At 45.3% G+C, this 22,195-nt stretch overlaps 1 protein-coding gene and 1 long non-coding RNA gene across 2 annotated transcripts; one reads left to right on the forward strand and one right to left on the reverse strand.

Annotated features, from left to right (window-relative positions):
- Positions 1–724: 724 nt before the first annotated feature.
- LOC123743121 (uncharacterized) lies at positions 725–17,774 on the forward strand. Its single transcript, XR_006769908.2, has 3 exons — positions 725–838; positions 17,200–17,328; positions 17,441–17,774. It is a non-coding gene; the product is annotated as an uncharacterized LOC123743121 (long non-coding RNA).
- A 949-nt stretch (positions 17,775–18,723) lies between these two features.
- LOC106605137 (gap junction alpha-9 protein) lies at positions 18,724–20,217 on the reverse strand. Its single transcript, XM_014200483.3, has one exon. It carries the CDS (start codon positions 20,215–20,217, stop codon positions 18,724–18,726), a length of 1,494 nt encoding a protein of 497 aa, XP_014055958.1.
- Between the last annotated feature and the right edge of the window lie 1,978 nt (positions 20,218–22,195).

Here is a 22,195-nt window from a genome sequence, read left to right on the forward strand (position 1 = left end):
TGTTTTCCATCTGTGGAATGAATCCACATTCAATCAAAATATAAAGTAGCACGCGCTCAGGTATATCTCACTGGTCACCCCCAAAGCCAATTCTTCCTTTGGCCGCCTCTCCTTCCAGTTCTCTGCTGCCAATGACTGGAACGATCTGCAAAAATCTCTGAAGCTGGAGACTTACCTCCCTCACTAGCTTTAAGCACCAGCTGTCAGAGCAGCTCACAGATCACTGCACCTGTACATAGCTCATCTGTAAATAGCCCATCCAATTTACCTCATCCCCATACTGTATTTATTTATTTATCTTGCTCCTTTGCTCCCCAGTATCTCTACTTGCACATTCATCTTCTGCACACCCTACCATTCCAGTGTTTAATTGCTATATTGTAATTACTTCTCCACCATGGCCTATTTATTGCCTCTTATCCTACCTCATTTGCACATGCTGTATATAGATTTTTCTACTGTATTATTGATTATATTTTTGTTTAATCCATGTGTAACACTGTTGTTGTATGTGTCGAACTGCTTTGCTTTATCTTGGCCAGGTCGCAGTTGCAAATGAGAACTTGTTCTCAACTAGCCTACCTGGTTAAATAATGGTGAAATAAATAAAATAAAATGTGAAAATTGTCTGTGTGAAGCCTACAAGATCACCAGCAGAGGGCAGAAAGACAGTACAGAAAGTATTTCAATAAACTACACGGCGCATGCTCTAAGCACGAGCGTGCTTGTGTTGACTTCACGGCTAACAGGGAAAACCCTGCCTGTTGTAGGCGGTGAGAGTCGTAAGAATGTGTTAGCAGTAAAGCCTAAATTTAACTTCATAATGGCACACTACAGAGTAAGTGGACTGCATACATAATGTTTTACATTGGCGTGAGTAACGATGTGTGTAAAATACAAAAAGGGCTTTGTTCCACAAGTAGGAGAGCTTAAAATGTTCCCATATGTAATTTTATAACGCGTTAGTGTGCTAATTTAGCCCTTTACACATTTGCTAGTTAGCTGGCTAGGTAGCGGACTAAACTCCAATCCATGATGAATTTCACCAACTGAGTGGAGCCGAGCCAGGCTTTGTGGAATGTAGTCTCAACTACATCGATTCGCTCAAGGTCAATACTTAAAAATAATAATAATTAAACGCCCACCGTGTACCTATGTTTGTTCTCTGTAGTTGTGTGACTTTCTTTGTTTGCTAAAAATCATACTTTTTCAATAAACGGTATTCAAATACCACGGGTATAGTCAGTCAGTTTCCAAACCCATAGGCACAACATCGCGAGACTTCCGAGAAAGCTTGCGAAACAGACCAAACCGGATAGGCCGGGGTTTGGGATGTAAATGAGATGAGTGAAAAGGTTTTCCGTAGTTGTTAATTTTCTTGAAATCTAAAGGCACAAACTAGATTCGAGACAATATCTTAAGTAGTTGAACATCATGTTATTAGTCCAATTTCGTGAAAGTGACAAACTGACATGTTTTAATTTTCGTCAAAAACATCTTTATATTAAAGGAGTGCCTTTGGGTTGATGGCGTGCACATGCGCAGTTCAGCGTGAGACTACCGTTCGACCCGATAACGTATTTCTACGCATGAGCTAACGGCGCCATGAATCAGCATACAGTGTGATGGAGATTTCAGTTGACGAATCAGTTTTAGTTTATCTTCACATTGTACTGCCATTGGGGTAATATTGATACCACCACGGATTGTGTCCTTGTTGAGATTAAATTGGCACGTGCGCATTTGCGATGAGTTGCCATTTTAGAGCAATGAGCAAACAGTCGGTGGTTGTATTTGAATTAACGTCTATTGACAAGTATGGATTTAAAGCAAACAAAGGCACGCTAACATGGGTACAAGTTTTATAGTTTAAAAGTATTGAATTTGTGCGAATCGATGTAGTCTGAGCTAGATTACCTCAAATCCTGGTCTCGGCTACACTCAGTTGGTAAAGTAAATCAGAAACAAACTTCACCATGGAGTTTAGTCCGTTACTGGCTGCCTAGCTAAACCTGTAGCAAGTTAGTTTATTACCGAGGTACAATACTCAGTTTGGATGTTTTTTTTCTTCCCAGTACACTGTAAGGAAGGCTATACTATTTCTAGCAATCATACTAGTCCCATTAAGCTAGAATTAGATTCCTTGATGGAATCATTGATTAGAAATTACCGGACAGGTGAAAGCTATGTGGTGGAGCCCTTGAGGTCACCTGTCCAATCATGTTTTATTAACAGTGATTACATCAAGGGAGGTATGGATGGACAGGGTATTGTTCCTTCCCTTTCTTGGGCAAAATGGTGCAAGCAAACATCTAGCAGCATCATGGATGAACTAGCTAATTACTGAACCCTGAATAAATTGGAAGGTTTTTTTGTTGTTGGTCACATACACATGATTAGCAGATGTTAATGTGAGTGTAGCGAAATGCTTGTGCTTCTAGTTCCGACTATGCAGTAATATCTAACGAGTAATCTAACAAATTCACAACAACTACCTTATACACACAAATGTAAAGGGATGAGTAAAATATGTACTGTCGCGGTTTGAAAGTTCACCGTTTTTAATGAATGAACCCGGCGGCACACGTGTGGTTTGTCACTCCGCTGCCTGTAGTTTTGCTCAGCCTGTATGTTATTACTGACTGGCGTAGGATAGACCGGACCTACCATCTTATTGTATTCTTACTCCCTGTGTCCTGGCTACTGAGCTTGTCCTCACTGGGTGTGGGGCTTTTGAGTGGGATCTACTTATTCCTTTTAAACTCTGTAACTTTTACTTGCAGCCGGGGTGTATACCTTTCCCTGTGCAGTAACCTACCCTAGGAGAGGCCTATTACTAACTTAACCTGTAGTGACCTCTGAGTCCTAGCCAGCGTCCTGTAGTATCTAAGCCTATGGATACTAGTTAGACTTACTGCTAACGATACCTAGTGTTCTCTATTGGTGCTCTGTAGTGAGAGGCCAGATAGTTTCAAGGTTCGTTTTAATAGATAGATCAACTATGACTTTCAGGTCAAGTGTCGAGATGTTCTCTTGCCCCTAAAGCAGTTGTTGATCTATCTGTTTTTATTTAAGCTTTCAACAGTTATACACTTTACGTCATTTTCCTTTTATCACACCAAGAAGCATAACAAGCAGAGCTGCAATCCTTATATAGTCCTATGTATATACTTTTCTTAAATCGTTTAACTCCTTTGCATAGGCAATAACAGTTTATACAAAACACAGGTAATTACCTTAATCAGAAGTCAAGGAGCCGAGTCGAGATGGATGGTTATGGTTATCTAGATGCGGCGGTAAAATAGCCACTTATGCTAAGTCTAGCTATTAACTTCTACGCTCTAGATGTTATCTCCGCTGATAGCTCTGTCCTCTACTTGAGACGAGTCAAGAACTCCACCAAGACGGTGTTACTCTTTTCACTTGTTTAAGCGCAGTAGCTTGTCAAGATCTCGAGAGTATATAAGTCTATGCGTTAGAGTCGCTTTTCGTTTGAATTGAGAGTATATAAGTCTATGCTTGGAGTCGATGTTCGTTTCGTTTGAATCGAGAATATATAAGTCTATGAGTTAGAGTCGATGTTTGTTTCGTTTGAGTCGAGAGTAGTATCAGTGGTAAAGTTTCCAATATTACTAATTGGGTCCTTCTTCACGATGATTCGCGCCGAACTGTAGTCAGTCAGCTCCTTTTATACTATTCCTAACCAATCCATACGTTAGCTAGTTTCCTAAACCATCCATTTCACTAGGTCCATGACTGGTACATTAGCTAGTTTAGGCACAGATCTTTCTTTAGCTGCTGCCAAGCTTCATCACCCAGTTTCCGTGTGTGATAGTTTCCGGGCTCTTCTTCCTCTTCAGGCTGTCTCTGCGTAGGCGGAGGCAGGAAGTCTTGTCTCAAATCCTTTTTTGGTGGTTCCGCCTCACCCTCTCCAGGATTTGAGTTCTTTCTCTTCTTTTTTACTTCCCCCAGGAACTTAGTTCCCCTACATGTCCCCATTTCCCCGTCTAAGCACATAACATAATTGTATCTTTTTCCGCCCCTCTCATGGGCTAAGATAACATGCAAGATTACATATTCATTTGCTGTTTTACATTTCCAGGTTATAGCGCCATTAAGCATAAGCGTTCTAAAAGATTGGTCCCTTGGCCAATTTCCTGTAAATGAAGAATAATTGCTCCTTTCCATTCCTGATCTAGTGTTTAGGAGGAAGCAACCTTTACACAGGTTCTCCTCCTCCCTAAACCCTCCATCTCTAGTTACATATTTTATCTTGCTTTCTGTGTACCCTCTGCATCTGCCACAGGAAGGGTTATCCCCGGATTGTTGATCCTGTGGATAGAACAAATTGGTCATCAACCCAGGATGTAGAGTACCTTTCTCCAGTAACCCCCTTCAGGTTAATTACCCCCGTTGCTCTATCCCAAGTCACAATTTCTCCCATATATTTAAATTGTAATCTTAAGGCCATGCGCACTTCCTCTATTTCCCCATCATGCCCCACCCTAAAGCATTTAACCACGGGCCACTTGGTCTCCCTCTCCAAGCAGTGGTAGCAAACCGCTTTCACTGGTTGGAACTGGAGTACCAGTATGCCATGGAATACATCTTCCAAATTTCTGCCACATTGACTACATCCCCTTAAATAATTACCAGGGGTTCTAGCCTGGATCACCTCCCATCTAGGTTGAGTGTTTACATAATTGTCCTCTTAATTTTATCATAATGTTCATCCAAGCGTTTCTGAGCTTGGCGGCCCATTAGGCCATCTTCTTCCTATTCAGGGTTGCAAGAGGGTTACAGATTAGTGGTGCTTCCTACCCTTTCTCTGCTTCTTTCTACTCTGCCCCGGCTTGTCCGGCTGCTCTTTCTCTGGGTTAGAGGTTACTTCTATCCTTAGATTCCCCATCTTGTGGGTCATGTTTACCACCAGGCCATGTACCAGGTCTACCTCAACTTTCCTTCGTTCTTTCTGGGGCAGGGTTTGGTAAGTAGGTTCGTAGAACCTCTTGGGTCTGGGATCTTTTCCTACTGTGCCAGGTTCCTTATGGTTGTCATCTTTCCTGTAGCTAGGTGCCTAGGCAGGCATCTTCCCTTTTGGCGTATGGTACCTCTACCTATGGGTACCCCGTAGGTTACCTGGTAACTAGAGGGGGTGCTCTGAGTCGCTGCTACGCCCATCTCACTGACTGTGGGGTAGTATGACCCTGACCATCGGTTAAAATGGGGTATTCCTGATTCTTTTAGGTTTCCATGTGCAGCCAGGCAGTGGTATCTGGCCCATGCCTCCGTTTTATTAGCTGGGGGTTTAGTCCACTTATCCCACTAATGCTGGCTGTTCTTCCTATCTTTCCTTGTTAAGGAATAGGTTACTCTAGGATGCCATTCCCAATTTGGTTGTTTTCCACATCGTTTTTTAGCCATGACTAAACTCTTGTGGTAAGTGCCATTTATCGAGGTTATGTTTTTTGCCAGGCTCTGTAGGTCTATGGTCACCCCGATTTACCGTTGGCTTCACGGTGGTGGAGGTGTTTACTATAATTATGCAGGTCCACCCATTTGTCTTATAGTTCGTAAGCCTTCCATTTCAATCCCTTTCCCCGGGCATCTGATTTCCTGCAACACTGTACTCACATCTATGCCACCCATTCATTGGGCCCGTTTTCCCAACCTCGTACCCCGGGTACTTGTAGGTTCTATTACTGCTATATTGGTTTAATATGCCATGCGTATGGTTACCGAACATCCTAGTGTCCCAGGCAGATCTATTTCCTGGGTGCAGGTACAGTACTATATCTTGTAACCACTTCTGTTCTTCTGAGGGCCCTTTTGTTTTACGCCTCACTCTTATCTTGGATGGCCCTTTCATACACACCGTGTCATTACGACCTGTGCTTTCCTTTGATGAAGTTTCGTTCCCAGTCTGCGTTCCGTTAGCTGTGTTATTAGTATAGCATGTAACTCCTTCCCAGGGTTCTTTTTCTTGGGTAGCTTCATATATGAACTTTACCTCTACTTCCTGGGTCCCTAAGAGACCTTTCCATTGGCCTCCTTTATAATTCTGAACTGTTACTCCGTTAACCTCTCTAGGGTAGGTGGCACCAAATCGTCCCACCTACGTAACAGCCAGTGGAATCCTGTGGCGCGTTATTCAAATACCTTAGAAATGCTATTACTTCAATTTCTCAAACATATGACTATTTTACACCATTTTAAAGACAAGACTCTCGTTAATCTAACCACACTGTCCGATTTCAAAAAGGCTTTACAACGAAAGCAAAACATTAGATTATGTCAGCAGAGTACCCAGCCAGAAATAATCAGACACCCATTTTTCAAGCTAGCATATAATGTCACAAAAACCCAGAAGACAGCTAAATGCAGCACTAACCTTTGATGATCTTCATCAGATGACACACCTAGGACATTATGTTATACAATACATGCATGTTTTGTTCAATCAAGTTCATATTTATATCAAAAACCAGCTTTTTACATTAGCATGTGACTAGCATTCCCACCGAACACTGCCGGTGAATTTACTAAATTACTCACGATAAACGTTCACAAAAAGCATAACAATTATTTTAAGAATTATAGATACAGAACTCCTCTATGCACTCGATATGTCCGATTTTAAAATAGCTTTTCGGTGAAAGCACATTTTGCAATATTCTCAGTAGATAGCCCGGCATCACAGGGCTTCCTATTTAGACACCCAGCAAGTTTAGCACTCACCAAAGTCAGATTTACTATAAGAAAAATGTTATTACCTTTGCTGTCTTCGTCAGAATGCACTCCCAGGACTTCTACTTCAACAACAAATGTTGGTTTGGTCCCAAATAATCCATCGTTATATCCAAATAGCGGCGTTTTGTTCGTGCGTTCAAGACACTATCCGAAAGGGTAAATAAGGGTGACGAGCATGGCGCAATTCGTGACCAAAAAATTCTAAATATTCCATTACCGTACTTCGAAGCATGTCAACCGCTGTTTAAAATACATTTTTATGCCAGTTTTGTCATTAAAAATGCGATAATATTCCGACCGGGAATCTGCGTTTAGGTAAACAGACGAAAGAAAATAAAGCATGTGGTCGACTCGGGCACGCGCCTAAGCCCATAGTACTCTGATCGGCCACTTGCCAAAAGCGATAATGTGTTTCAGCCAGAGGATGCCTCGATATCGTTCAGCTTTTTCCCGGGCTCTGAGAGCCTATGGGAGCCGTAGGAAGTGTCACGTTATAGCAAAGATCCTCAGTCTTCAATAAAAAGAGCCAAGATGAAACACAACTTGTCAGACAGGCCACTTCCTGCATGGAATCTTCTCAGGTTTTGGCCTGCCATATGAGTTCTGTTATACTCACAGACACCATTCAAACAGTTTTAGAAACTTTAGGGTGTTTTCTATCCAAAGCCAATAATTATATGCATATTCTAGTTACTGGGCAGGAGTAGTAACCAGATTAAATCGGGTACGTTTTTTATCCGGCCGTGTCAAAACTGCCCCCTAGCCCTAACAGGTTAAAACAGGTTTGGTTCACTACCACTTTTGTTGTAGCACTAGTGACATTCCATCTGTATACTTCTAGTCCTTCTATCCTTTTCCATAGGATAGCCCAGGTCGTGGTGTTATGGGAGACCGTGCTATTCCCCCCTATGGAGGAAGTGTTTTGGTTATCCCCAAAATCTGGGCAGGAGCTATTGTCAATCATGCCCCATGACTCATTCCATTTTCCTTGGAGCCTTGTCGATAGACATCCTTCACAGGTGTTATTACCTGTTGTTCCATTGTCCAGACTACACCACACCTCAACGCCTATGCGTTTAGTGAAGGCCCTAAACACTACTAGATTTTGTTCACACTCTTGCTGGCTCACTTCTATGTTTGACATTTGCTCTAGGTGCTGTCTCCTATGATGACTAGTAATTCCCATTCCTACAAATACACTAGCGGGTATTATTATGAGGGTGGATAGCCCTAGTAGCCACCATCCCCATCCTACATACAACCTTAGGTATCTGTCCTTGTGGGCCTTCTCCTCTTCCTCCCTCTCCATCCTTTAAGAGAATGAGGAGAGGGACAGAGTTAGTCCTTTTATCCTAGCGTTTTTCTTTTCAGGATACTTGGCACCCAAAGGTGATTTGTCACTTTTCCTGAACTAGGCCCTTCTCCTGGGTCATTGCTTGAGGGCCTAATTTTAAACATGTTGGCTACTTTTCCTAGCATTGTCCTAGGCATTTCCTTTGATCCTGTTTCTTCTCTATACTTACTTACAGAGGTTTGCGAAGTCCTTTTCCTGCGGTTTACTGCACCCTCTCCAGGCTTTGCAAACCTATCTACCAGCATATTTGCTGCCATCACGCACTCGACCCCTTTTAGTTCTGCTATGTACAGCTGCCAACCAGCATGTACCTTGATCTTGGGCCTGCTAGTCAGGTCCCCTGTGGGAGCGTGCCCGATCTCCTCTTGGGCACGACCCATGACTGTATACTCAGTTTGTTTCCTAAGGAACTTCCCATTGTGACATTCCCTAACTATGTGGGCTTTACTCTCCCACCAGCCCCTGGTGGTGATTCCTGTGTGTCCTGATTTTTCCTGATTCTGATCTAGGTCCAGGTCCACCTGGATCCACCCAACATGGTTCCCTAGCTGTTCCTTCAACAGGTCCCTAAGCGTCAGCCCTTCCCAGGAGCCATTCTCCCTCCTTACCCAAAGGCCGTCATATGTTAGCCTCTGGCCATAAGACAGGGCAGGATCCTTGGGTCCTCTCATGCATGTCTCCCATGCGGGCCCTGATGCGTATTTATACATATCCCAGCTGTGTCTGCCAACTCTTTATTTACAGGCCAGAGTGGTATTTCTATTCTTACTGGGGCAAGGGTACCACCTGCCAGCAGCCTGAGCCTACTGCTCTTGGCATGTTTGCATGTCCCACAGTTCCCTTCCATCAGTCGACCATCGTGTTGCCAGATGCAGACACATTTTTTAGGTTCCCACTGACTGGGGTAGTAATCTACATATAGTTGCAACCTGGGCACAAGGCAATCTGTGCAGTGCCTGCAGAAGGTGCAGCGTCCAACCCTGCTCCTTCCTTCAGGTGCACCCCAGTCATCGTCCATCATTTGGACATGTTTCACTATGCTATTCGCTGGACCATGGTAGCTAACCTCACTGGTCCCTATGCCACACCCTGTGCAGGGCAGATTGCTCAAGTAAAATCATGCCTGGTTGGGCCTCATTAATTCATATTTTTCCCATTGGGCCTTAGTCTGGTTGGCCCCTATTTTTCCTTGGTCTAGTTTTCTAAGAGGGCTAACCCATCTGGATATCCAGATGTCACCATCTCTCCTCACGACCTTGTTGCCTACCCTGGCGGTATCACCTATATACCAATCTAGGGTTGGGTTTACCGTAAATTCCGGACTATAAGCCGCAACTTTTTCCCCACGCTTTGAACTTCGCGGCTTAAACAATGACGCGGCTAATATATGGATTTTTCCCGCTTTCAAATTTGTGGGTCCTGACAGCGTGGAGCATTATCAAAAAATCTACTATCATCAACGGGTTTCATAAGGCTGGACTGCTGTGTGTTGAAGAGGGCTCAGCGGGGGATTTGCCTCCGGATGAAAGTGACGAGAGCGACAAAGAAAATGATCCGATATCGGATGAAGCAATTCTGAGGCTATTCAACTCCGACACAGAAGGAGATGACTTCAGTGGTTTCAGTGCACAGGAGGAGGAAGATGGTGACCAATGACATTCTTGGTAGGCTACTGTTTACTGCTAATTATTTTGTATTTTTTTTTACAAGCCGTGTTTCGTTAAAGCCTATTTATTTTTGTTACAAGCCGTGTTTCGTTAAAGCCTGTGTAAAGTTAATTTGTTTCAATGTACCGGTAGGCACCTGCGGCTTATAGACATGTGCGGCTTATTTATGTTCAAAATAATACTTTAAAAAAATTCAGTGGGTGCGGCTTATATTCAGGTGCGCTTAATAGTCCAGGAATTACGGTACATGGGCGCACATACTTTTTTTAGTTGTGATATATCCACCAAATCCTCTTTACTAGTCTCTACTGAGTTACCACTAACTATTTTTGTCACCTAGACCCTTTTACCGTATTTCTTAGGAATCACAAGATTCGCACCACCTGCACCTGGAGCGTTTCTGACCCTGATCCAGTCTCCCACCTGTAACACACAAGGTACAGGGGGAGATCTAGAGTTAGTCAGGTCCTCCACTGTGCTCAAAGTGCGCAATCCCATAAGTTCCCTAAGGCTAGGTCCTGTATCCGTTGGCGTTAAATTCAACTGATTTACACGTCTCCTGTAGTTTATCGCCCCAATCCTTGCCAGCTTTCCACAACCCCAAAGTTGTTTTCAGCATGCCTATGGTCCTCTCAGCCAACCCATTCGCCTGCGGCGTATAGGGAGGTGAAGACACCCTACGCACCCCTCTCTCCTCACATCACTTGTTGACCTTCTTATTTTTGTACTGGGTCCCATTGTCTGTCCTTAGAGGCAAAGGGGCCCAATGTCATCACCAGGAGATTAAGAATGATTAGGACAGGATGTGCAGTTGCTTTCTTGGTAGTGATAATGACAGTGTAACCTGTAGCCATACAGACCGCGATGATATGATACCTTTGACCCATGGAGGTTCCCAACCTCATGGGTCCCATAATGTCTAGTGCTACCTCTGTCCAAGATACTGCATTTTTAATAGTTTGGCCCTTAACCCTGCCTCGATTGCTGAGCTTTTGCTCTTGACATGCCACGCATTCGCTCGTAACCCTTTTCACCTCTATAGTTGCTTCTATTTTTTTCTTGGGTTAGGCGCTTCATTATCCTGTAACCTGGGTGCCCCCAGGCATGGTGAAGCCCCTTTATTTTGTCTGACTCCTTCCCTACCAGGAATATTGTCCTCATTTGAACTAATCTATCGACCTGCCTATTACCTTGTTCCTTATAGTCCAGGTCGGTTGCCGTATCTTTTGTGTGAGCCATTTGGTGGGTTGCTACCACATTCATAGTGTCCTGTAGCTCATGGATCTTTCTCCATTCACCCTCATACATCAATGTCTTATTGCGCGCACCTCTATAGTCGATGTTTTGCCAGATTGCTTTGTCTGATGTCAATCCCTGAACGTCGTAGTGACTGTCTGAAACTATTTCTATTGTCCTAAGGTTATGTTTGTGGCAGTACAGGAACCCTTCCAGTACTGCCATTACCTCAGCTTTTTGTGCGGTCCCTTCTATGGTACCTTTATGTTCCACTAATGTTGTTCCTGTTAATTTATTATTTATTACGAAACCCCAGACCGTCTGTCCTTTTTGGCTTCCATCTGTAAATGGTATTATGTCCCTTGTTTATTCCGGGATCTCTTTTTTAGCAGGGGTCTCTGAGTCACTTTCTGGCGTGAACACTACCCCTGGGCTATTAACCACATTTCTCCATTTGTCCCATGTAAATGTGGTAACGCCCCTCATCTTTTTGGTGTTGTTAGCCGCCCATAGTTCGTTCAACTCATTATCTTGACTGGCTATTCCTTTACTTTGGGCTATCATCAACAATTTGTTCCAGAATAGTTCTAGCAGGGACATTTTCTGACCACAACTATCGTACTTCTGGACTGGTCCCTTTAAACTTTTGGTGAAGCACTTAACATAGGCTACTGATCCTTTGTTATGTACCAGGAGGGTCCCATCTAGGTCATGTCCTGGGCCCTCCATGTCTATCCTTATTACTAAGTCTGTGGTTGGGTCTCTATGCTCACTGTGTCGTTGTCTCTATCATGGCGACTAGTTCTTCCCAACCTCCTTCTTTCCAACCTCCTAACTTCTTGTCCCATATAATGGGTTCCATCCCAAACCGTCTAAGGGACAAATCTTTCTAGTCTGGTCTGCGCACAATAGCTTTATACATTATTTTGGCTATTCTAGAGTAACCCTTCAGATGGTTCCTGATGTATCCAAACTTTCCTAGTACCACCTGTAGGTTATGCACTGTCTTTGGTCTCTTAAGTTTTCTAAGTTTATCTGTATACTCATCACTTGTCCTAATATAGTCCTCTATAGTGAATCCTAGGAACTGTACTGATTTTTGGCCAATTTGGCTTTTCTTTAAGTTGAGTTTCATGCCTGCAGCAGCAAGGCGTGCGAGTGCCGCTACTACTGCTTCCGCATGTTCCTCTGGGTCGTCATGCGTAATGTAGACATCGTCTATATAAATTTCACACGGGAGGCCATCCAGAATCTTTCCCATGGCCTCCTGGAATACATTTGGGCTATTGATAAATCCTTAGAAGAACCGTGAATACGTAGCTCTTAAGCTTATCTTGGGTAAATGCAGTCCTTGCTTGGCTTTCCTTGGCTAATGGCACTGAGTCCAGGCATGTCTTGTACTTCTTTATCGACATCTCTGTTAAAGCCTGGTTTGGATCTATGTAGCTCCCTTTGTGGGCAGTTGTCAGTCTATTTAGTGCTATAAAGTTAAACACCATCCTGCACGTCCCATCTGGTTTGGGAACTACTTGCATGGGTGTGTTGGTTATTGGGTTAGGCTCTTCCCTAATTTTCCCTTGAGCTTCCAGCTCTGCTAAGCTTATCCTAATCTCCCCTAGGTGTTCCTGATTAATTTTATATTGGGGCACTGCCTTGTGTGCCCCTCCCTTAATTGTATGGGCATAGTCTGGGCCTAGCTCTCCGCAGTCGTTTTTATACTGTTGAATTGGTATGTTCCTAAGTACATTCAGTACCTTTAATAGTTCACTAGGTGGCAGGGCAGATTGTCTTTCCACCCTGTCCATTTCTTCTTGTACCTGCACAGGTTTATAGTGCATTATTTTAATCACTCCCTCGCTGACTAGGTCTTTTGCATCCCGCAAGCTTAGGAGATTTTCTGCGCCTAGTAACATCTCTTTCCCGTGTTTTTCTACTGTTGGAATCTTAACTATCCTACCATCAGGAAATAGTACTTTCGCACTACCCACTGGGGTCCCTGGTTCAGTGGTCATACTAGATGCTGCTCCTGTGTCTATTAAGTAGTCTAACCCGTCTAATTTTACCATTACATTTTTCTCCAAGGTTCCTGATTCCCAGTTTGCACCTTCCTATTTTTTATCTGGGTTGTCTGCCTTCCATTTGGCAAACTTTTCCCACCTGGCTGACTTCTCTTCTTCTGACAGTTTAGCAAACTCTTCCTTAGTTAAGAACGCGGGTTTGCCTGACTTGGGGGCGCGCTATCCGCTCCCTTCTTGTCCCAATGCTTTTTCTGAGTTTGCGGGGGTGGTGGGGTTGTTTGAGCCGCTGCCGGGCTTCTTGGGGGCCTATTGTCTCTCCTCCCCTGGTCTCTTTGGCCTTCTCTACGCTCCCTAGCAGGGGGTGTAGAGGTGGAGGAGGAGCTACTCCCCTCTGATTGCCTATTCTGTTCTTTCCTATTCTGCCTGCTTTCCTAGTCCTATTCAGTCTTGTTTCCTTCGCTTGGATTCCTCTCCAGAGGATATCCCATTCACCCTGTGTCAGATCTGGGTGTAAGGTCATTAATTGGTCCCCACAGGGGTGTTCTGCGTTTTCTGCCTGGATGATCTCCGGGGCTTCCTCTGATCCTATTACCTCCTCTGCGTGTGCAAAGCACATCATCCATGGGAGGCCTGAGGCCCTATCGGCTCTGTCTCTCTTTGGCCTGTTGCCTGCCTGTTTTCCTCATCCCCAGGTTATCTACGGCATCTTCAAGCTTCCCTCGCATTCTAGTGCGCATTTCTTTGTTGCAGAACACCGAACCTGAGGATGTGTCAATCCCTAATGCATGGCACTGCTCTAACACTGTTAGTGCATACATCTTCTTGTCCTCCCTGTCCTTATACCTGGGGATCATTTCCTTTAAGAGTTTAAGATCTTTCTTCAGGCTGACTGGGGGAGTTACTGAGGTTCCAGAGGGGGCGGAGGTAACACTCCCCGTATACGGGGACCTAATGCTACCTCTATCCGCCCCACCCTGCTGACTGGCCCTGCTGCCCCTTGATTCAGCGGACCCGTCTCGTCTAGCTGACCCTGTCATATAATCCAGGGGCTCTGCCCTGGGTCTTACCAGGTCTCTATTTCTTACTGAGTCCTCTCTCCCTCTGTTCGGGGTCTGGGGGGTGAAGAGGTAATAATCATCCTCCCCATCTGATCCACCGGATCCTCCCGAGAGGTCACTCTCCCTATTTCTTTCCTCACTCTGTCCTCTTCCTGGTGAGGCGTGGGGTGTCTGTGCCCGTCTGGGGACTGGTGGTCGTTCAGGCGCGGGGGGGGGGGGGGTCGGTAAACCTGACCCTATCCATGTCCTGAGCGTCCTTAAGGCATTCCTCTAACATGTCCCTGTAGGCGGTGTAGCCCCTAGTGGGCGGCTCCATTATTTCAGGGTGTCACATGGTCGGGTGCTAAAGGATGTCCCACAGCCCTACGGCACTGGACACCCTTGTTACCGCCCTTTTTGACCAGGTTACTGGCCTAGTCCTAACCCTAGTTCCTGGGTCCACCGCTGGGGCTTGTGTGGTCCAGGGGCCTGCTACCGGGTAGGTTGCTTGGCCATACCATGGTCCCAACTCTGGGTAGTCACTGTATACCTCTCCGCTTAGGGTGGCCAGGGCTGCCCTGGGGGCCCTTGGTCTTCTAAAGTTCCGCTGGGGCTGCGGCTCCCTAGGTTGGGTCCATGCCCCTAGCTCCCCCGTGGTAACCTGGGTTCCTGGGGTGATCACTATATGCCTACTCCCCGGGGAGGGGTGCTCCTGGTCCCAATCGGCCAGGGCCCTCAGCGCTATTTCCAGGGGTGACCTGGCGTTTCCCAGGTTCCCAGCAAAGAGGCCTGCACTTATCATGGGGACTGCCATTGTGCAGTCTCTTGCCAGATAGTTGTAGACACTCCTATAGGTCCTGTGCAGGAACCTTCGAAATTCTATTTCTCCCATGCGCTGCCTGTGGCGTCTGGGCCTACCGCATGGAGGAGTCTTACTGCCTGCTCCTGGCGCCGCCAGTCTACTGGTCCTGGCACGCGGTGCCCTACGGGTATGGGGTGTGCCCGCCCCTCCATGACTTCCTGCTCATACCACTCCTGGGTGGAGCGGGCCGTGATGGCCCCCGCTATCCCTCCCCCATGCCTATGCTGGGCATTGGCTGAGTTGACTAGGTCTTCCGTGGGAGTGTGGAATATATCTCCCTCCTCAACGATAAGCCTAGTGCCCCCCTCGAGGTCTTGGCGGAAGATTGTTCTGTTCCTGGCCTCTAGGGTCCTGTCTAGTGGGTGGGGGCTAGGTTCCGGGGCTCCATCCCGGGGGTCACTTTCCCTAAGGGGTCCCCACCCTAATAGGGACCCACTGTCTAGTCCCGTGGGCCCTGGTGGCCCTGGGAAGGTTTGTGGTGCATCCGGGAAGGGCCTGATATGGTCTGGCTGGGGCTGCAGGGGTGCCCACTCGGGCACTGGGAATCTATCGGGGATTTGAGGTTCCCTTCTTCCCCCTGCTACCTCTTCCTCCTCAGCATCACTTCCTCCTGGGTCGCTTCCCTCTTGGCTGACCCTACCTGTGGACTCTCTGTCCACCTCCTGCTCGGGCCGGGGTGTTCTTGCCCTTGCCCCGAGTGTCGTTAGGGTGCCCTGCCGGCTTAACTGTGCCCTGGCACTTTGTATGATGTCTAGTACTGGTTGCAGGGCCGGGTGCACGGCCGTCAACTCTGGGTACAGGTTTGGCTGGGGGGGGCTGATGGTGTCTCGGGGTTCTCTGCGCTCTGTCGTGGCTGATAAACGGTGTTAGCCAACGGGGAGCGTCTTAGGCTGCCTGAGCCCTCGTCGCCTGACTCTTCCTGTGTTTCCCCGAAGGCCACCTCAGCTGTTGCAGAGTCAAAGATATTTCCCCCATTCCCTTGGCCTAACCTCGTCATTTTCTCCCTAACCAACCTTAGTGCTCACCCTCTCTGGTCGGTATGAGCCCCATCACTCCAGGTGGTGGACGCCCATGTATCTCGTCAGGCACGCCACCTCCACGAGGAGTTCTGCGGCTGGTTCGTCAGGCCCTGGTACTACCGCGAAGATAGTCCAGTTCCTAACTGTTGTTATTCTTATATACCTCCCGAACCACTGAACGGGAGGTGCTCCGCTACTCCAGAACGCCTGTCGTCCTGTGCTGCCCACTACCAACTTAATAGCCTCCCTATAACGCTTGTCTAGTTCCTTCCACGGAGCCCAGGAGGTCACCAGGTGGTTACCTGTCTCTGGGTAGTGTGGCCTATGGCTGGTCAGCCTAGATGCTGACATGGTTCGGTAGGTGTGATGCTGGAGCTCCCTGAGATCCTCATCTTCCGGACCTCCTTCTGCCATAGTTATTTTTTAGGTAGGTGAGAAGCTTTACTTTCTATGAGGAATGTGGATGTCAAGAGCTTTGGTTTGTATACCTCTTATCTGCAGTTATAGGTTAGATTTCGATTTCCACTCGGGCCCCACGTTGGGCGCCAAATGTCACAGTTTGAAAGTTCACCGTTTTTAATTAATAAACCCGGCGGCACACGTGTGGTTTGTCACTCCGCTGCCTGTAGTTTTGCTCAGCCTGTATGTTATTACTGACTGGCGTAGGATAGACCGGACCTACCATCTTATTGTATTCTTACTCCCTGTGTCCTGTCTACTGAGCTTGTCCTCACTGGGTGTGGGGCTTTTGAGTGGGATCTACTTATTCCTTTTAAACTCTGTAACTTTTACTTGCAGCCGGGGTGTATACCTTTCCCTGTGCAGTAACCTACCCTAGGAGAGGCCTATTACTAACTTAACCTGTAGTGACCTCTGAGTCCTAGTCAGCCTCCTGTAGTATCTAAGCCTATAGATACTAGTTAGTCTTACTGCTAACGATACCTCGTGTTCTCTATTGGTGCTCTGTAGTGAGAGGCCAGATAGTTTTTGTAATGAATATTTCCTACATAATGTAGACATGCATAGCTATGTTTTTGGAAGGTGATGAGACCCCTCCTCCCATTCAGAGTCTGACCTTTCTGTTGCCTTTAGTGGTCTAGCAACCTGACGTGCTCACACAGATGACAGAACAAGTGTTGACTGTCACAGCTCATGATGGGATGCTTTTCTAAAATATAAAAATAACACATTTTCAATGACTAAGGTTGAGAATGAGTTGAATTCCTCCCTCAGCACACTGTAATTTCTTTATTAAGATCCAGTTTCCTCAAACAGCACTTGGGTGTGGCTGGCCAGGAGTCTGCAGACACTGAGGCACTCCAGCAGGAGCTAAGAGACATGAAGCAAAGGTGTGAGCTGAGGAGAACAAAGGACTCAAGAACAGGGTAGGCCTGCCTATGATTATTTTTCATTGAGTGTGATGATCTATACATGGTAGGCTTGAACTTTTCAAAACTAACAAAATCATTTAATCTCTGTTTTTACACACTTCCTTAGCTTCAACGCTATGAGCCTACACAAGAGGATGGAGCTGCCGAATAGGAAGTGCCTCGGCTTTATTGAAGTAATTTTGTTAAACTCAGATTTTTATGGCAAGTCGAAACCAACAACTGGAGGCAAGGGATTTTATGCACCTCTGTTCTTTTATTTTTTTCTTTTCTACTATGTTTAAATATTTAACTTATTTTGTATATTTGATATATTGAAATATAATAGCTTTTGTCCTTTGACTGTCTCCCTCTCATAAAAGCAAACCCCCCTTTTCTGCTTTCAGTGTACTTAGCCTACTGTACACCAATGCTTTGTCTCTAGTAAACAAACAGTAACATAATGGTGTTTTCCTTTTTTAATCACGTTCACATATTTGTTACAATATATAAATCTTACATGATATCACTTTTTTGTACTGTGTGCACAGAGGCTCTGCTGGCGTTACTTAAATGCATAAAAAACTGAAATACCCCACAACCCTGAACAGAAAAGCTGTGCCTAAAAGAACATGGAAGGCCATTGTAACCGTCGTACATGGTTTTACGACGATAGTATGGACATACAGTAGTTAATGCAAAATAAAAATCTAGATATAAGCTTTTATAAATATGAAATTAGGTCATTCTTTCATGCAATATACAAATACATTATTTAGTCTACATACTCTATTTTCAGTGGTCAATTAGCTACTTTGGCTGCGTTTAGACAGGCAGCCCAATTCTGATCTTTTTCCACTAATTGGTCTTTTGATCAATCAGATCTTTTCATATCAGATATTTTTCAGAGCTGTTAATGAATCAATTAATGAAACCAAATTCTGAATTGGGCTGCCATGAGGACATATTTTCATGGTTTCTCTCTAAACAATGGTGTTTAAAATGAACTGAAATCTACAGAAAGCATTTTTCGGTGTCACTGCTGTGTGATCTGTACTGTTTTTCTCTCTTAGCCACAACACTTTTAAAAGCAGGTCAATATTCCCAATAGCCAGTCCCCACACCCAATGTTTGATCTACTGTGTCTTACGTCATCACAAAGTATGAGGCTTTGAAGCTGGTGAATACAAAAATAAACTACCACATAGAAGATCAACAGTACAGTAAGCAATAAACAGAGGTGACATCTTATAAAACACATCTATCCATTTTGCTGGACTACTGCAACAGATCTCCCTCCGAACCCTAACCCAATGTCACAACTCGTGTCATGTTCTTCTGATCCCTGTGTTTTAAATAAAGTATTTTTTTTTGTCTGATGAGGGATATAAGATGAGGTTTTACTCTTAGCATTCAAACTTGTAAGTCTGTAGGGGCTCGTCTACTACTTGCGTTGCTTGTGGATGATTGTCGGCGATTGGAAGAGGGTGGTCTCGGACTGTGCTGTGACCCTGAACTTGAGTCCCCCAGTGAGTCTGGGGTGGAGGGACGCATTTTGGGTTCCGATTTTGATGCAGTCCGGGCTTGGTACCCACCACTGGCCTTAGCACCCCCATAAGAATCTGTGTCTGAGCTTTTGCCCTCCACCACTGTGGAACAATTTGAGGGAGCATTGACCCTCCATGTTTTCCTTCCGGCGCCTACTAGCAATGTCGGGCAGGAGGAGGCGTGAGATGGGTCCCTTGGGCGCCTGGGAGAGTCTGGGCTCCCCCTCTTCTCTTCCTCCTCGCTGTGAGGGGGAAGGTGTGCAGACTCCTCTGGCTCCTCCTGCTTTGGCGGGGTCACTGAGTCGCAGGGCGGTGAGCGACTGTCACTGCTGGTATTATTGGAGTTGGAGTTGTGCTCCGTCGGGCTATGTGCAGCATCTTTGAGTTCTTCCACGCTCCGTTTACCAGCCAGTTCACCCTGAACAGGGAGGAAGGCAGAGGGGTTGATAAGGGAGGGGTAGGTGTGACCGTCCTGGGCCCGCTCCAGTAGGAGGTTGTAGCCACTGGGCGCGGAGGCCATGGTGGGATTGCAGCCGGAGGAAGCAATGCATGTCTGATGCACCACGGAGTCTTTCTTGGTTTTGCTTGAGTAGAAGTCGTCAAGCTCGTCTTGCAGGTGTGGATAGTAGTCCAGGATGCCCTTCTTGACCTTCTTGTAGCCCAGGTGCATGATCTCCAAGATGTTTAGGAAGAGGGAGACTACAGCAATGCATTGCATAAAGACCATGAAGACACTCTTCTCTGTGGGCCGGGAGACGAAGCAGTCCACCGCGTTGGGGCAAGGCTCACGCTCGCACTTGAAGAGAGGGGAGAGCTGGAAGCCATAGAGGATGTACTGGCCCGTTATAAAGCCTACCTCCACGGCGGAGCGGGTAATGATGTGGGCCACGTAGGTGCGCAGCAGGGACCCCGACAGCGGAGCCTTGTTGAGCTTGCCTTGCTCCAGCTGCCTCACCTCTCGCTCAATCGTTTTCCGAGCCGCCACCATCTCCACGTCCACCAGCTCTAGCTCGCGACGCAGCAGGACCTTCTTTTTCTGCCGCTCCTTCTCCAGGGCTCGGAGGCGGTAGAGAGCATGGCCCATGTACACCAGCGAGGGCGATGAGACAAAGATGACCTGAAGGACCCAGAAGCGGATGAGGGATATGGGGAAAGCCAGGTCATAGCAGACGTTCCGGCACCCGGGCTGCTCCGTGTTGCAGATGAAGTCGGCCTGCTCATCGTTCCACACATCCTCGGCCGCCACACCCAACACCAGCATGCGGAAGATGAATAGGATGGTGAGCCAGATCTTTCCCACCATAGTGGAGTGGATATGCACCTCCTCCAATATCCCCCCTAGGAAATTCCAATCCCCCATCTTTACATGGGCATCGTTGTGTCTGTGATTAGGAGGCAGAGAGAGGATTGAGGCAATTTTGTCATTTAAAGAAGCTATATGGAACTTTTGCCTTTTTGGATTGGTCTTGAGCCTAAGACCCCTCAATGGACAGAAATGTTGCTCAGAAATTCTAATTGGAGGGGCATTCCTCCCCAATAATGAACAAAAGCATTTAGTTTTTTTTGTGAAATACACATTTATTCATATTAATATCTATATATATAAACCATTCAGCCAACTTTCAAGCCACAATTTGGTGTGTAACAATTAGCAACTGAACTTTCATACACTAGTATCTTCAAAAATACATCGTAAAAATTACATGTAAATGTTATTTTCTATGCAGTTTGTTTTAAAATCTGTATTTCATTAACAAATACTCTATGAAAAATATATTATTCCACAGACTATTTTAATCCCACAAAGGTTGAGTTACCAATTAAAATAATGCATCAGTCCTTTCATATCAATAAATACAACTTAAAACTAAACTTGGTTAAGTCATTGATATACAAATAATGAATTGCAACATACCTTTATCAGGGGAAAAAAAGGAAATGTACATCGAAGACAGATGTAAATTTATCATGAATATGGAGCATCACATATTTGTAAAGCAGATATCAAAATGTACGAAGAAGCAAGCCATCGATTATCATGTTTATTATTTGCCTCTCTTGCTCCTTTCAGTAGTCCTGCTTTGCCAAAAATAAAGGCATTCCCCTTGGTGATTTAACTTATAAACAATGGGAGAAATCAATGACAGAGTCATTTCCATTTACCTTGCAGCAGCATGGACAGACTGCCGGTGATTTGAATCCCCGAGGGTCATCCAGCCGCGATGAGGCCACCAAAAAGCTTTAAAAAAATCATTTGTGCCCCCTCCACATCTGTCGATGCGCATCACCTGAACTTCTGTGACCCAAATTTTACCAGGGTTGCCAGTGCTGACAGTACACTATGTATGACTGAACAGTTGAGACAGCTGCCAGTGCCAGATTCTGGTCAATCAGCGAGATAAAATCAATAATCAGAGTTCTACCAATACAGTACAACATAAATCATAGCCATACAGCAATTGTTTCAGCCTATTCATGCTTGCCATTTATTGATTCAGGGTTATAGGTTAGTTAAATAATGTCCTTAATTAAAAAGAAACAGTGGAATTTTTACTTGGTTAAAAAGATATTTGGCTTCTCCCAAAGGACGAGCTGAACTTAAATTTGAACAGTCCAGTTTGGCTTGAATGTATAGCCAGGAATATAAGAGTGAAGCATGGAAAGGTGTTGTACTGGACAGATGGCCTACTTATTAGGTTCACTCTTGTCTACCGTCTGTAGATTCTATAGGCTGTTGGAGACTCCATAGCCCCCGTGAGAGATGTTTGGTGCAGTTTATCTGATGTTTGATGATCATGGTATATATAGGCAATGTGATGGGAGTTTCTTTTGAAATCAGTTACTGGTTCTGGTATCCCCCCAAACAACATAACGCTATGGCACTGTACCACAACTCTTTCAGATCTATAGTTTTTTACTCTTGTAATGCAATCAATGGGTCATGTCCGATTTCATACTCTGGTGCTTCCCCTCTGTAATTAAGTTGTCTCTGGCAGTTGACACAATATTTTTTATTAATTTACAAGAAATCAATTACTCTGGCTTGTTGCAATTGAAGTCAGTCAATTCAGGAAGTGAGTTGAATTTAAAATCAGAACATTTTACAACTTTTTACATAAATAGCTTCTCCTTTTCAGTTTATTGAGAAGTAGTGAAAAATAGATTCCCTTTTTCAATCATTGAATTGCAATTTCAGTTTACTTCTAAATTGACTGCCTCAATTTAAATTGAGCCTAAACCTGGTTACCACAGATGTTAAGGGAATAATCAAAACTTTGTCCGTTTTTTTTTTGTCCAGGAGTTGGCATAATCTGGGTCCTGTAACTCGACCTGAAAAC

This window comes from Salmo salar, chromosome 05, assembly GCF_965601325.2.
Source record: "Salmo salar chromosome 05, fSalSal1, whole genome shotgun sequence".
Taxonomy (NCBI): domain Eukaryota; kingdom Metazoa; phylum Chordata; class Actinopteri; order Salmoniformes; family Salmonidae; genus Salmo; species Salmo salar.

What these genes read in the sequence shown, in the direction of transcription:
- LOC106605137 (XM_014200483.3), bottom strand. Translation starts at nt 20,217, where the DNA reads ATGGGGGATTGGAATTTCCTAGGGGGGATATTGGAGGAGGTGCATATC.